Source organism: Octopus bimaculoides, chromosome 3, assembly GCF_001194135.2.
Source record: "Octopus bimaculoides isolate UCB-OBI-ISO-001 chromosome 3, ASM119413v2, whole genome shotgun sequence".
Lineage (NCBI taxonomy): Eukaryota > Metazoa > Mollusca > Cephalopoda > Octopoda > Octopodidae > Octopus > Octopus bimaculoides.
Genome location: NC_068983.1, coordinates 23103569 through 23119329, shown reverse-complemented (window position 1 = coordinate 23119329; position 15761 = coordinate 23103569). Strand labels below are relative to the sequence as shown.

Genomic DNA, 15761 nt, shown 5'->3' with positions numbered 1-15761 from the left:
GTCAAACACTGTCTGTAGCTGGTCTTCTCTTGGAAGAGCCCTGCTTCTCACATGGACAACTGTATGTTGGCTGCTCAAGAGTGGGCAGCAAAAAAAACCTATTTGTATATGCTCCACAAGGGAAAACAAGGAACATTGTTTACAATGAGGTGTTATAATCACAACAGCAAGAAAGTATGTACATGATCACCTTCTTTTACGAAACTTCATTGACTTTCATATATTTATATTGATATACATATATATACGTGTGTTTGGGTGCGTGTGTGTATATACATCTCTATATATAAAGATGATGCGTAGTCTAGACGGCGTTTTTAGATTTCATTATTCTCTTTAACCCGGGCAACGCCGGGTATTTCTGCTAGTATATTAATAAATGCAAATAACGAATAAGATTCTAATATCTTTAATTTCTGTGAGAGACAGCTGGAAAGAGGGTACATATATGCTGTAAGTATCCTACTTCAATTACATTGGTTTTGATTTTTTTAAATTGTATATTTTGGCTTAAGTACTCAGGAGTTGCCACCAAAATACATTTTCACTCAGAAGACCTGGGGAGACCAGATTGTAGGATCGATTTCAGGGCATCATATTTGCGAAAGAAAACTTAATTACATTTGCTGATGCAAATCAATAAATTCACATAACACAAATCTGCATCCAATTTGATTAATTCCTCTTTATTTATTAAACTAACTTTCATCTACTTCATGTCAGCTTTCCCACACTAAATATGAGTTGGATGGAAACATGTTTTGAGCTTGCATTTTATGTCTTAATGTTCTAGTCGCCAACCTTTATCAATGTTTCAAATAAATTACTTCTTCATTCCACTGGTCTTTGAGAACACGTAACATTTGGTGATAATATCAACAAGGAAAATAAACATCAAGTCACTATTTCACAGTGAACTGTATGCATTTGTGTACACAGTGCTTCCATACAACTTCTGCCTACCAATTCCACTTACAGCCTGAGACTATTCTAAAAGACACTTGCCTAGAGTGTTTATGAAGCAAACACTCAAGGCAGACAGCCATGCCTGCATCTATTGTGGCATTTTTCTAAAAATTAAAAATTTAATATTTTTAATGTCACTTTATATTTATTCATATATTTGAATTTGTGTTCTTACAACACGTTATCCACAATAATAAGAGCGTTTCAGCATGGTACATAAGTATAATTTTAACATCTACTTTTCCATATTTACACAGGTCAAACAAGAAGCAGTGTTTTCTGAGGCCAGATGTCTTCTCTGGCATCAAGTCTGACCCATTTCCAAGTAAGGTAATAAATCTCACAGCCTGTTGAACACTGAAAAACTTTGACAGGATTTTGCAGAGGGCTGCAAGCAGATGATGATGTTTGCATGAACAACATTGCTTTTTATTTACAAGTAACACATACTTGCAAAGATGAGGGAAAATATGAACTCTCTCACACATTCACACACAAATGCATACATAAAAAATGGGCTTCTATCTTTTTCTGTTAATCAATTCAATCATGAGGTGTTGGGTCAACTCATGGCTACAGTAGATGATACCAACTAACAGTGTTTATGCAGTGAGACCAGTCCCCTAACCAGGTGGTTTCAAAGTGAAATTCTGAACCACACAGCTGTGCTTGCACATGCATGCACACACACACACACACACATACATATTAAATATATTCAACTGCTTTTCACTCTTTCTGTTCTACCACTCATCACTTCTCTTCTCCCTCAGCAACTTCTATTTCTTATCACCTGTCTGCACACATCAGATTTTCCCACGACCAGACATCCACCCTTGTTCATCACTCACAATATTCACCTCCAACCACATCTCTAACCATATCTCACTCTCATCCAAGGGCATCCAGCTGTAGAAACTCTGCCAAATTTAGATTGGAGCCTGGTGTTGCCATCCGGTTTCACCAGTCCTCAGTCAAATCGTCCAACCCATGCTAGCATGGAAAGCGGACGTTAAACGATGATGATGATGATGATCCCCACTCACCCTTTATTACACTCCCACTTGGGTGAGGCTTTACACAGCACCCCCACTAGTGCTAGTGCCATGAAAAGAAAAAGCACACAGTACACTCTGTAAAGTGAATAGTATTACGAAGGCATCCATGCCGAAGCAGGCATTGGACTTAGAGCAGTCGGATCCTATTGAACTGTCTAGCCTAGGTCAGTGTGGAAGGTGGATGCAAAATGATGAGATACATGTGATAGTTAACACTGACAGTGTATACTAGAAGATAATTATTAAAATTTTTGCATAAGAAATGATTTTTATCACCATTAACTCCAGCACTCAAACTAGACATCATAGTACTGCATAGTGTTGAATCTACAGTTACTGTTACTATGCTTTTTTTAACAAGTTTTACCTCCAGTGTATTCTATACTTGAGTCTATAAATAAATGAGTTGTCAACTATTCACAGGGTGCCACAGTTAAAGCTTTGAAAATCATCTTTTATAGGTTTGTCAAGCCAATTTTCTTTATGGTATAATTTGTAGTGTGCATGTGTGTGAGAGAAAGAGGGGGGGGGGAAGAAACTGGAAAGAAAAGTGTGAGTAAAAAATATGTGTGAAAATGGAAAAAAAGGAAAATTTAAATAATTTATATTTGAAATTTTATTACCTTGCATTCGGTCCAAGTCATCCTTGCTTACAGGTGTGGCACTGTTCAGGTGCTGGTAGATGACTTCTAGGCACTTAATATTGGTCTGACAAGTAGCCAGCAGTTCAGTCTGCAGAGAAAGGGATAAATATAAAAAAGATAAATAACTAGGTAGACAGATAAAGGGAGAAAGCATTTAGGGAGATGTTTAAAACAGTAAAGACTCCTTTCAGTCAAGAATGATCATGGGATTGCACCTAGAAAGTTAGCCTCCAAGGCACAAGTCCGGGCAAGGTTGCCCATCATACCAGCCAACCCCTCTCCACACTACCGTTGTTATCCAAGTTGCAACTCATTTCTACAGCTGAGTGAACTGAAGCAATGTGAAATAAAGTGTCTTGCTCAAGAACACAACACACAACCTGGTCTGGGAATCAAATTCACTACCTCATGATTGCAAGCCTGATGCTCTAACCACTGAGCCATGTACCAGCAGATGTTTAGGCAATAAAGACAGGAATAAAATAAATTGTACTGTGCAACAATTGTGGTGCACAAACATACAAGAACAATTCCGTTCTCAACATTAGCATACATTCTTGTGTGAATGCTTAGAAGCACATGTGGAAATCTAATGGATGGAATTTGATTTTTATTCACTAATAGGGGAAATACAATTATCAAAGGGATTGGCTGCTGGCTTCCTAGCACAAAGGTTGCAAATTTGTAGCCTTTTCTCCAGACATCCTGTTACGTCTCTGACGAAAAGACAATGCAACTAACCCAAAATTTCAGTACAAACAAAAAAAACCCACTACTTCTTCCATCAGGTCAAAATAAAAATAGAATTGAACTTACAACAATCTACTCTAAAAGTTCAAGGATAGATTGAACTTTAATATCCATTTATATCTGCTTCAGTTGTTATCCTTTAAAACCTCCATGCTTCCTGAAATTCACTACACCTGATATCACCCCCTCCATACGCATGCACACATGTATATCATGACTCACACACTGTTCACTTTCCTGACATTTGTACATAATTCTATGTACTATACATGCACCTTTCCTAAGTTGCACTACACACAATAATTTCATCATCATTATTATGGAATTTTGGCAGAATAACCATCCCATTTTGCAGATTATTTTATATATAACCTTGTTTAAGGCACAATACATTTCACCACTTATCATCCAGAATGTGTGGTAAGAAGTTTGCTTCCGAAACACACGGTTTCAGGTTCAGTTCCATTGTGTGGCACTTTGTATGTCTCTTGCTATAGTCCTGGGCCAACCAAAGCCTTGTGAGTGGATCTGGCTGAGGGAAACCAAAAGCAGCCTGTTATATATTAAATGTAAATCTCTAAGTGCACATGCGTTTGTCACTTCCCCATTTGACAACCAGTATTGGTTTCGTTTATGTCCCTGTAATTTAACAGTTCAGCAAAGAAAGACTGATAAAATAATTTGTTCGATCAAACCCCAGTAAAAGATTAAAAGAGTAAATGTATTTCTCAAACCAACAGGTGGTGATGATAATGAATTCTATCACCGGTACAAGGTCTGGAAGGTACAGTCAATAAGGTTGATTCTAGTACTTAACTGGTACTTAATAACCCATGAAGAATGAAAGATAAATTTGATGCTAGAGAGATTTTAAACACAAAATTTAAAGGGATATAACTCTATATGACAAGACTTCTTGACAGCTGACTATCATTACAAGAAATGATGATGATGATCATCATTGCTTTTATATTTACTTTTCTATGCTGGCATGGGTTGGATGAGATTTTTCAAGGCAGTATTCTATGGCTGGATGCCCTTCCTGAAACCAGCCTCTACATAAAAACTACATATGCTGTATATATTCCGGTTTAAAGTGTGTATAAAATAACAATAATAGTTTTGTAATATGGGTACAAAGCAATAAGGTGGTGAACTGGCAAAATTGTTAGCAAGCCAGACAAAATGCTTAGTGGTATTTCAACCGTCTTTATGTTCTGAGTTCAAATTCTGTTAAGGTTCACTTTCCTTACCTTTTAACCTTTTGGGGTCAATAAAACAGATACCAGTTAAACATTGTGATCAATGTAATCAACTTCCCCACCTCTCAAAATGGCTGGCCTTGTACCAAAATAAGAAAAGAACTTAGGTTTAAGGCCAGCAACCGAAGAAAGAGGGTTGGTTGATACTGTCAACTGCAGGGCTTCAGTGGTATTTTATTTTTACGCCTCTGGACAAATGAAAGGCAAAATTGACCTAAGTGGGATTTGAATTCAGAATTAAAGCACTGGAACCAAATATCAGATATTTCTTCCAATAATCTAATGATTCAGCCAATCCATTACCCATTTGATAATTTCTAAACAAGATACAAGGCCAGCAAATTGGTTAAAGGGTGGTCAGTTGATACCATCAACCCCAGTACTTGCTTGGGTACTATATTTTAAACCTACCCTCACCCACCAAAATGAAGTTGACTGTTCTTGAAATTAGATTCTGAACATAAAGAACTGGAAGGAATATTGCAAGGTATTTCTATAAAAAAAAAAAAAAAAATTTCCAATTTTGCCATAAGGTCAGCAATTTTAGGAGAGGAGATCAGTCTATTACATTGACCTCTGCGTTCAACTAGTACTTACTTTGGTTTCAAATTTTGGAACAAGGCCAACAATTTTGGGAGAGAGAAAAGCCAGTTTTCTTCACCTCTGTGCTTAACTGTACTTATTTTGTTGACCCCAAAAAGATGAAAGGCAAAGTTGGAAGCAGAAGAGAAGGAGGTGGAGAAGAAGAATGACAACAACAAAAATAATAATAATAATAAATAATAATAATAATAATAATAATAGGCAAGACTTACATATCGGCCGGTGTTCAAATACAAGCCTGTGTCTTTCTTTTTCTTTTGCAACGCATGATCTGTGACTTTCAGTTGGTTGGAAGATTCGTCCAGAACATGGTAAAAGTCATCCAGATCAGAGTCACTATCATCACACGGTGCTAAGCGGGATGACTGCAGAAGAAAAAAACAAAGGCTTTGTTAGCATCAGTGTAAAGGGTGACATGATTGTGTACAGACAGACAGTCTGACACACGTGTGCATGTGTGTGAATGTGTGTGAATGTAATGCATGTGTGTGTATATATGTAGGTAAAGATATAAACAAGAAGCAAATTGGTGGGCAACTGGGTAGTTATTTAACAGTAAATAGATTTAGAATGTAGAAGAAAAAATAGTGGCTGAACATTTTAAAGGCAAGCAGATGAGTATACATCGTCATTGACACCTAAGCCAGCCCTGATTAAGCAAACCGATGACCAAAAGTAGTCCAGGTGTGATGATTCCATGTGCTGTAAAACCAATACCACATCATTTAGAGAATTTATTTCTAAGACAATGGAATGTGATTTGAGGAAGATTTGGCAGCTACTTCTAGCAGGCTGAGCAATTATGTAGAGGCTTCTTCATTGGCTCATGCTTTATATGGTAAAAATAGATGGATAACATATCACTAAATTCTTGTAAGCAAATTATTGGACAAATTCTTGTGAACATTTGTGTGTTTCCGCATGAGTATATGTCTTAGTATCTGCAAATGTATGTATAAATGGGAATATAGATATAAAAACACAAGAGAAGAGTATCTCGCTATAAAATCTCACCATGAATAAGTCTCCAGCCAACCCATGCCAGATTAGGAAAGTGGATGTTAAGTGGTATGATGATGATATATCGTACATATTTTTAATCATCCACATTTTTACAGCCATAATTAGACATAGGGATCAGATATGTGAATGCCCATGCATATATAAGTGTGTGCACACGCATATAAATGAGTTTAAGTGGGTGTATAAATGTTAATTGATTAGATAAATGCATGTAAGTGCACACACAAATTTCTACACGTGTAAGATTGCATACGAAAACATCAAAATAAATGTGATAAAATTATAATCCTTGTTAGAATGAGGGTGAATAGGGTAAAGCAGGGTGGAAGTCATGCTTAAATATAATTTAAATGAGAAAAGGGTGGCAAAGAAAAAAAAAAAGATGGAAAAAAAAAAAGATGGAAAAAAAAAATGTTTTCCTGTTGAAAGGCACAGGTGATTCCTTTTGTACAGGAACAGGAAATAGCTGATTAAAGGGGGGGGGGGACTAGATTTCATGTACTATGCAACAGGTCAAATGTAATGGAAGAAAAGTAGTGGTGAGAGGAGGTAGTGACTGAAAGGCAGCAGAATTTTTACTACTACTGCTGTTATCCTTCTTTAATGCAGATTTTCCTCTGTCATTGCTAATCAAGTAGACTTATTATCAAAGACATTTCATCTGAGACAATCCTGTCTTATTTTCAAGGACTACATTAATCCAATAAGTATTTCTTTTTTGTTCTCTCTCTTTTTTTTAAAGATGATTAAGTAGGGCATGAAGGTGATTGAGCAGCAATTTCTAGCAGGCTGAATGAGCATGTAGCAGTTTCCTTCTTTGCTTGACTGATGTTTTTACCTTTCAATTCACCTCTGGTCAGGTCACATTTCATGCTGTCATTGGTTCTAGCTATATTAAGACTGCTATATAAGACTTACCTATTCATCAATCCATTTATTCTAAGGTTTTGTTGGTCAAGGCTGACCAAGCATCTTTACACATATGCACAGGCCTAAGGTGTTTCTGTGTGAGACAAGTAACTTCCCAAGGATGCAAGCCTCTCCTCTCCAGGCTACTGAAGGTTTGTTCAAAGGAAAGGTTGTTGCTTAGGGTCTATGCAGTTTTGTCACAGGTGTTGCTGTCACAACACAGACAACATGAACAGATACAGCAAGGCCGCCAATCTGACATTTTATCAATCCCATCAATCCACTGCCCCTGAACTGGAACTGATTTTATTGACTGTAAAAGACGAAAGACAAAGTTGGCTGACCAAAAGTCAGATTTGAACTCAGAGTGTAAATAGTCGGAAAAAATACTGCAAGGCAGTCTATCCAAAACGTCTTGGTAGTCCCTTGAGTTCAAGAAAGATAATACAACCATTTCCTGCTGAACAACTTGCACAGATGATTTGTTTATAGCAATCAAATGTTTGTGTTGTACATCATCTCAGTACCCTCCACCAAATTGACATTGTCTGTACAGGTGAATGCTGTAACACATGTCAAATATTCCAGAGATCGGAGAGCAATGTGAGATGAAGTGTTTTGCTCAAGAGCACAACACACCACCCAATCCAGAAATCAAGACCACAATCTTCTGATCATGAGTGTAACACACTTACCACTAGGCCACGTGCCCTCAACACCTAGCACTAACCACACAACATATCTCAATAGCCTACTTACACACCCATTTACATTAGCTACGCACGTTACAGTTTAGACGAGCAGCATTATAGTTACTATACAATAACTGATATGCCTTTCACTTTACGCCAGGTGCTTGACGTATACAGTACAATGGTGTACACACTCCCATTTACGCCAGAACCACCAGTTACAGTTCAACAATCAATAAATACATTGCTTTTATATCAATTAAAATACAACAATTTTAAACTATATTTACTGCATTGTAACATACATATATAGATTTTAATTTATTATGTACATACAGGGTGCAATGGGTAAATTGTTGCGATTTTATATTTTCAATTTTGTGCATGCACATTGTTTTTGACTTTGTTGACTACACAGTATGATAGGGTCAGTTGGGCACCGTCTGTGAGAAAAACAGCACCATGACACAATTCACACTGCTAGAAATTTGGAAACGGCATGCTGAGTTATTTATACATAATTAGAATCTGAACTATTTATGAATAGCTCCAATACAAACATTTCAGAGTGTTTGGGTGTCAATCTGAGGACATGTGCTGAGAGTGATAAAAATCAAACATCTAGTGATCACTAGTGATGGCGACATTATGTCTCCATTCATCTTCCCACATGGCCTCAGACTCAACATAGAGGTCTACATCAAGTGCCAGAGGAGGTAGTGCTGCCCTGGGTCAAAAGGGTGGCTGCTAGAAGACACTATGTCTGGCAACAGGACTCTGCACCATGCCACACAAGCAGGAGAATCCAGTCATGGCTGTCAGACAATTTCTGTGACCAAATCACCCCTAGAATTTGGCCACCTAAACCCCCCAGACTGCAACCCCATTGATAATTGTGTGGGATGTAGTTGAGAGAGAGAGAGAGAGACCAACAAAACTCCTTGTAACACCAAAGACAAACTGAAGGCAAAAATTATGTCAGCATTCACCAACTTAAACAAAGAGACTCTCCAGAAGAGTTGCAGGAGATTCCGAAGTCGTCTGGAGGCCGTGGTTGAAGCCAATGGTGATTTTATTGAATAAATTTACTTTTTAGTGTTTCAAGATATTGCTATGTAATTTTGGTAAATATATCTTAAAATGAGATGTCAGTGTTATTTTCATATTTGCGTAATTTAGACGTCAGTTTATTCACTGCACCCTGTATGTATGTGTGTGTGTGTGTGTGTGTGTGTGTGTATATATATATACATACACACAGAGATGTATATATATATAGGTGTGTGTGTGTGTGTGTGTGTGAAGGACAAAGACTTCTGAGATATGTATATTACAAAGGAAAATAAATAGTAAAACAACTTGTTCTGAGGGAATGTTGTTTTTCTCTTCTTTGAACATAAAGACACATATATATTTGTAGAGGTAGATTGTTAGTCTGTCATGAAATTCATACTACAAGGGAAATTAAAGGGTATAGAATAGCTAAAGGCTAGAAAGAAAAAAATGGCAGCATACTGGTTTGTATTAGGGGTTACTTAGCTTTTATTCCAACAAAAAGTGTGTTTGGGGATGGGAGAAAGAAACAAAGCAAAACAAGTATTTATCTCCTCCAAATATTGAACAATGGTAAAAACCATAAACTTGGTTTGAAGGCAAATTACAGAATAATACATAATAACTAAGCTTGAATTTATTTCCTCTTACATAAGTTTGCCCTTACCCACATTATTGTTAGTTCACCAAGGAAAGAATTGACAGTTATGAAACAGGAACAATTGCTGCTGTTAGCTGCATGGATTTGAAATGGTTAAACTTATTGATAAATTATAGGAAAATTAACTGCCAACAGTTATGTTTCAAACACCACCTTAACCCCTTTAAACTTTAGTTACTACTCTTTCAATTCAGCATATTTTTAACCACCCACATTAATTCTGTATTTTTTTCTTTTCTGAACCACTGTCCTATTTAAATTATTATATGGTTATCTAAAATTATTATGTTGAAATTTCCTTCTAACCACAGATGGAGCTGTAAGAGTGAATCCTAATGAGATTCTGAATACTGAAACTAGTCAGTAAGAATCTAATCCAAGCACTACCACCCCAGATTTTGCTGCCAATTCTGCAGTGGACAAATTCCAGATGGATAAGGCTGAATTTTTATTTATTTAATAACACTTCTCTGGGCCCTTAACTCCCAGTGGAGCCACTGACATACTTTCATGACTTTTGGCATGTCTAGGGCATTTTGATACTGGTCAAACCCCATCTCTCCAGCTCTGAACATGATATATATATCTGTGTGTGTGTGCGTAAGGGTTTAAAGGGATCAAGGCAGAGTTGAATTTAGCAGGATTGAAGCTCAGAGCAGATGTAGAGAGCAGGAATTCATACCATAGGGCATTCTATTTGTTAATCTAATAACTATGCCAACATGCTGCCTATTGGTGCTTTTTAAATATAGGCAGAGGCAACCATTTTATGAGAAGTGGGTGGCATGAGATATGGTTCAGCATCAGGTAGGCTGCATTATTAAAAAAAAAAATTCAAGGTCATTTATCGCTAGGTATACCATTCAGAAAGCCAAGGGCCACAGTTTGTCTATGACTGCTTTGACTCTTTAGCATTCAGATTACTGTCAAATGTAATGCTTATTTATTCACATTGTTTTGGATTAATCATGTATTATCACATAGCTTTGAGATTTTGGTGATGGGATTGTTTATTTTTTGAACGACATTGTAAGTTAAGTGTGAGAGGCTGAACCTGGCAGGTTTGAACATAAGGCAAATAAAATATTTGGGCCAGATATGCTAAAAGGTTAATACAAACACACACGTGCAGCATCAAGTCAACCAGTCATGCAAGTGAAATTTAGCAGAGGGAAATTGTGTAGAAGTCTTTTGAAGAGACTATCCCTGTTTGTGGGTGGTAAGGCTTAATTCATGGTTTAATACAACTTCTAACCATTACCATGTCCCTGACCTGGGGATAGCTTACTCCTATCAGTCATTGGTACTGCACTTACCCCTCTGATGATCAAATCATCTAAAAAAAAAAAAGAAGCATCTCCCAAAATTTTCAAAGTGTGTTTATTGTTCAAAATTAAAGTCAGTGTTATTTTAGATTGGAGTTGGTTTAAATGCTGCAATATTTGAGTAGAAATTACGAACATAACTAATAATTTAGTAATTTATCCTATTCAAAACGAAAATATCTTTATTGCTGGTACAATGTATTGTGTATATACCTGTATGAAAGGAACCATGTTCATGTCTAAGAAGTTAATACAGGCTTGTCTGTGTGTGTATGTGTGAAAGTTGAAGAGTGTATATGTGTGTGTGTGTGGTGGTGGTGGGGGGAGTAAAAGTGTACATGAAAAGGTCTGTGTGTCTCATTCGAAAAAAAGGAGGCAACAGGTTATGACAAAAAAATACAAAAGAACCCAAAGTACATGAAACAATAAACAGGTCAGTGAAGGTGACAGTAGGCAACAGAGCAGGTTGAGAACTGTACTGAAGTATCTAAGTTTACATCTCTTCCTATCTAATAGTAGTAATAGCACACCTACCTAGTCGTGAGCTAACAGTTCGTGTATACATCCAACTGAAAACATGACTTTTGAACTCTTTGGGTGGGGAATGATTTGTTGGCCCAGTTCAGTTAAGATGACAAGCTATTTCTAAGGATTTAATTTCCACTTAACACGGATACCCAATTAGTTGCTAATCAAGTCCCTAGCCAACAATGATTGATCAAATGTGTCAGCAAAGATGTTCTAGCCATGACCATCCTAATTTTAATCAATGTGTTCTACAATTTTTTAAAAACAGCAGTGTGATATAAGAGAGATATGGCTGCTATTTCTAGAAGACCAAGTAAGTGGAAGTGGTTTGCCCCTTTAGTATTATACCACTTTTCATTTATACATAGATACACAACTAAATAATTTATAGTAAAAAATACACAGGAACACACAAGTATAAAAGACAGTTGTATCCTGTAGAAGTATATATCTGCTTCAACCTTTTAACATTTAAACCGGTCATCTCCAGCTCAAATATTCTACCTGTTTTGTTTAAACTGGCCAGATCTGGCCTCTTATACCTACCCTACAATATCATTCTAAAACTTTAGAATCACATCAAAATTTTAGAGCTACAAGATAATACATGATTAATACAGAATGATGTGAACAAATAAGCATTACATTTGACAAAGTAATCTGAATGCTAAATGGTTAATAAGACACATGTTTTGATTTAGCTGTTTAACTTTGATAAAATCTTATTTTGTTCAAAAAGTTTTATATCCATTTTCCTATCATAAATAGACACTGATATAGATAGAACAAATATGCAATAAATGGATGTTTTCTAATGGAACCTCATTTGTCAAAGTTACATCTAAACTGTTTCCTGTTCTTATCTCTAAAACAATTTGCATGACATACAGAGAGGGTTGGCATAGAAAAAAAACTTTCTATTCTTTACCAAATTGGAATAACAACTATAGGAGAAAGGACTAGCAAATTGGCTTAGAAACTAAGTGGTGTTAGATTTAGTTAAAAAATGAGTTGTTGTTTTTTATAGTTGAAGATCAGACAGAAATAAATAGACAATGAGCATAAATCCTCATTCCCACGATTTAAAATTTCATTTTTTTTTTTTGTTTCAGAGCAAGGTGTAAGGTAAAGAGCTGGAATGGAATAACAGAGCATTCTGTCTGTTGCTTTAATAATTCTGCCAGCATTCTGCCTATTGGTATACATTATCCATTATTGAAACACAATGTCCAATGTTTTGGGAGAGTCCTTATGCCAATATGCTTTACATTTTTTAAAGACAGCAGTGTGGTTATAAGGGAGATATGGCTGCTAATTTTAGGAGGCCAAGCAACTAGACATTTCATCTATATAGATATACAGCTTATAAGCAATTCATAGATTTGCATACTGTGATTAATGAAAAAAATCCATGATCTATATATGAAGTTTGTAGGTCAGCTGAATGTGATCATCTGGCTACTTTAGATATAGGTGCTAAAGTAGAGCAATATACTCAGCAGCAGTTAATAATTTATATTGGAAAACAAGTTCATTTCAGTGTAATTAAGTATTTTCATCATCATCATCATCCCTTAATATCAGTTTCCATGTTGGCATGGGTTGGATATATCTTTGTAATAATAATCACTGAATGACAACATTGAAAATCAACCCACCTATGCCAGTGTGAATTAAATTTAAAAGAATTATGTATCACACTAGATTATTATTGTAAAGAATTTACAATAATTTGTCATTTACTGTATTCGATGGCATTTTAAAATGCACACTTTTTCCAATAGAAAAAGAAAAAAGACTCAAAAAGTCATGCCAGGTACTTAATGCAATAAAAATGTTTTTTTCCTAAATATGCACTACAAAAGTTGGGGTGTATCTAATACACCCATGTGTCTTTTATGCCATCAAATATGGTACTTCAACAATTCAATTGGTCTAGCAACAATTTTAACCATGAAGTAACTGACAATATCAGTGATTCCTAAACACTGGTGTCCCTGAGTGATGTAACAAGGGGCACCATGAAATGAAATGAAATATCTTTAAAATGTGTAAAAAAACATACAAACTGAAATTCTAAACATAAAGTCTTGATGACCAAAGCTTCATTAATTGAATAAAAATCTAATTAGTATCTTTTATATTTTACTTATTTCAGTCACTGGACTGTGACCATGCTGGATCATTGTCTTGAAGGGTTTAGTTGAACAAATCAACCCTAGTACTCTTTTTTCTTAAAGTCTGATACTTATTCTATCAGTCTTACTTGCAGAACTGCTTGGTTATGGGGATGCAAACAAACCAACACTAGCTGTCAAGTAGCAAGAGGATGGACAAACACAAAGAAACACACACATGACAGCCTTCTATACAGCATCTGCCTTTCAAATTCACACACAATGCATTGGTGAGCCAGGGGCTATAATAGAAGACATTAGGAACTACTGGGGTTAATATTCACTTCTACCTCCTGCTATTCAATGAAATTACAAGCAAATAAAGCTGAGGAATTAAAAGTTAAAGATTGTATCATAAATATTCATGCTCACATGCATAAATCTCTTATATTATCCCTCACTGTCGGCCCTAACACCACCTGAATTATCATTTGCACTTTGCCCTCCCAGTATTTCAATTTTTTTTAAAAAAAATTTTTGTAAATCCTTACCTTTCCAGAATCTTCATCACTCCGCTTTGCAACAACTTGTGTGATTATAGTGTTGTTGGTAGTCACAGGTGATAATTCCTCTTCAAACTCCATTTCACCTGACCACTGAAGAGCTGGTTCTGTAGCTTCATCACTGACTGTGGGATAGAGTGGTGCCTAAAAATTGGAAAACATAATAATGGTTTCAAACTTTAGCGCAAAGTCATTAATTTGGTAGGAGGGGTAAGTCGATTACATTGACCCCAGTGCTCTACTGGTGCTTGTTTTATTGACCCTGAAAGGATGAAAGGCGAAGTCAACCTCGGTGGAATTTGAGCTCAAAACATAAGGATGGACAAAATGCCACTAAGCATTTTTCACGGCATCTAATAATCCTTTCTACTGAAAGCACAAGGCCTGAAATTTTGTGGGAGGAGACTAGCTGATTACATCAATCCCAATGTTCCACTGCTACTTATTTTATCAACCCTGAAAGGATGAAAGACAAAGTCGACCTAGGTGGAATTTGAACTCAGAATGTAAGGACGAACAAAATGCCAGTAAGCATTTTGCCTGGCGTGCTAAATATAATAAATCAGGGGTTTTCAAACTGTGGTCCCCGGATCACAGGGGGTCCGTGGACAGCAAATACTTTTTATGGGCAATTTGATTTTATATATGTTTTTTAATCGAAATCTTTTAATTGACAATAAACCTATTTGTTAAAATACTGTTAAATAAATAAATGTAAAAATATATGTTATTTTAAGCAAATATTCATGTGTAAATTTCATAAGCGTTTATAAGGGGGGTCCCTAAGGTAAAGCCTGAAATATAAAGGGGTCCGCAAGTAAAAAAGTTTGAAAACCCCTGTAATAAATAATATACAGTACTGGTTAACTAAGGGCCATTTTGGGAGAAATAAATGAAATTCTAGCGAACACAAAGAAGTAATGAATACATAATAACAAACGGTTTGTTATTTATGTATGAGCTAAATATTCCCATTTTAAATAATATATATATACACACACACACATACATACATACACACACGCACATACATACACACACACACACACACATATACACACTTCACTTCTAATCAAGTTTCTACATGTTAAGATCTGTTAAAAGAGTGGCCAAATCTCTGAACTGCCCCACACCTGTATTGTTTCATGTGCTGAGGCAAGAAGTTACAAGATGTAATCCCTAGAAAGACAAGTCATTGCATAGGATCCAAACTCAGAATTGCCCCCACTCCAGTCACCTTAGTTTTTCAAACGCCCCCCCCTCCCAACTTCCATCACTAGGATTAGTACGGCATGTACAAGTAATCTTTTGAGATAAATGACAAAAACACTAAAACTGTGTCTACCGCTGACCACTTCAGTCAGGTAATTTTATAGCACCAAACGTTAGCTCAATCAAAACTTTACTAAATTTATTTCTCCTACATTGCTAACAAGTCTTTCCTAGATTTGATACCATGATCTCAAATTTTCTGCCAGCGTTTCATACAAATATATGTTTTATTTATAAACAACATATGCCTGTGCTCAAGTTTAGATTCTTTCTACGCAAATGAATCTATTCAAAGATATAGATATCCATGTCATTTTACTGCCATTAAATTGTCG

At 36.0% G+C, this 15761-nt stretch overlaps 1 protein-coding gene across 2 annotated transcripts in view; it reads right to left on the bottom strand.

Annotated features, from left to right (window-relative positions):
* The window catches only part of LOC106877836 (uncharacterized), a 206101-nt gene that overhangs the window by 7504 nt on the left and 182836 nt on the right, over positions 1-15761 (bottom strand). For both annotated transcript variants that reach the window (XM_014926867.2, XM_014926868.2), the window contains exons 9-11: positions 14143-14298; positions 5496-5648; positions 2648-2756 (exon numbers count right to left, since the gene is read on the bottom strand). In XM_014926867.2, coding sequence (XP_014782353.1) covers positions 2648-2756; positions 5496-5648; positions 14143-14298 — 418 coding nt within the window. The remainder of the gene's footprint in view (positions 1-2647; positions 2757-5495; positions 5649-14142; positions 14299-15761) is intronic.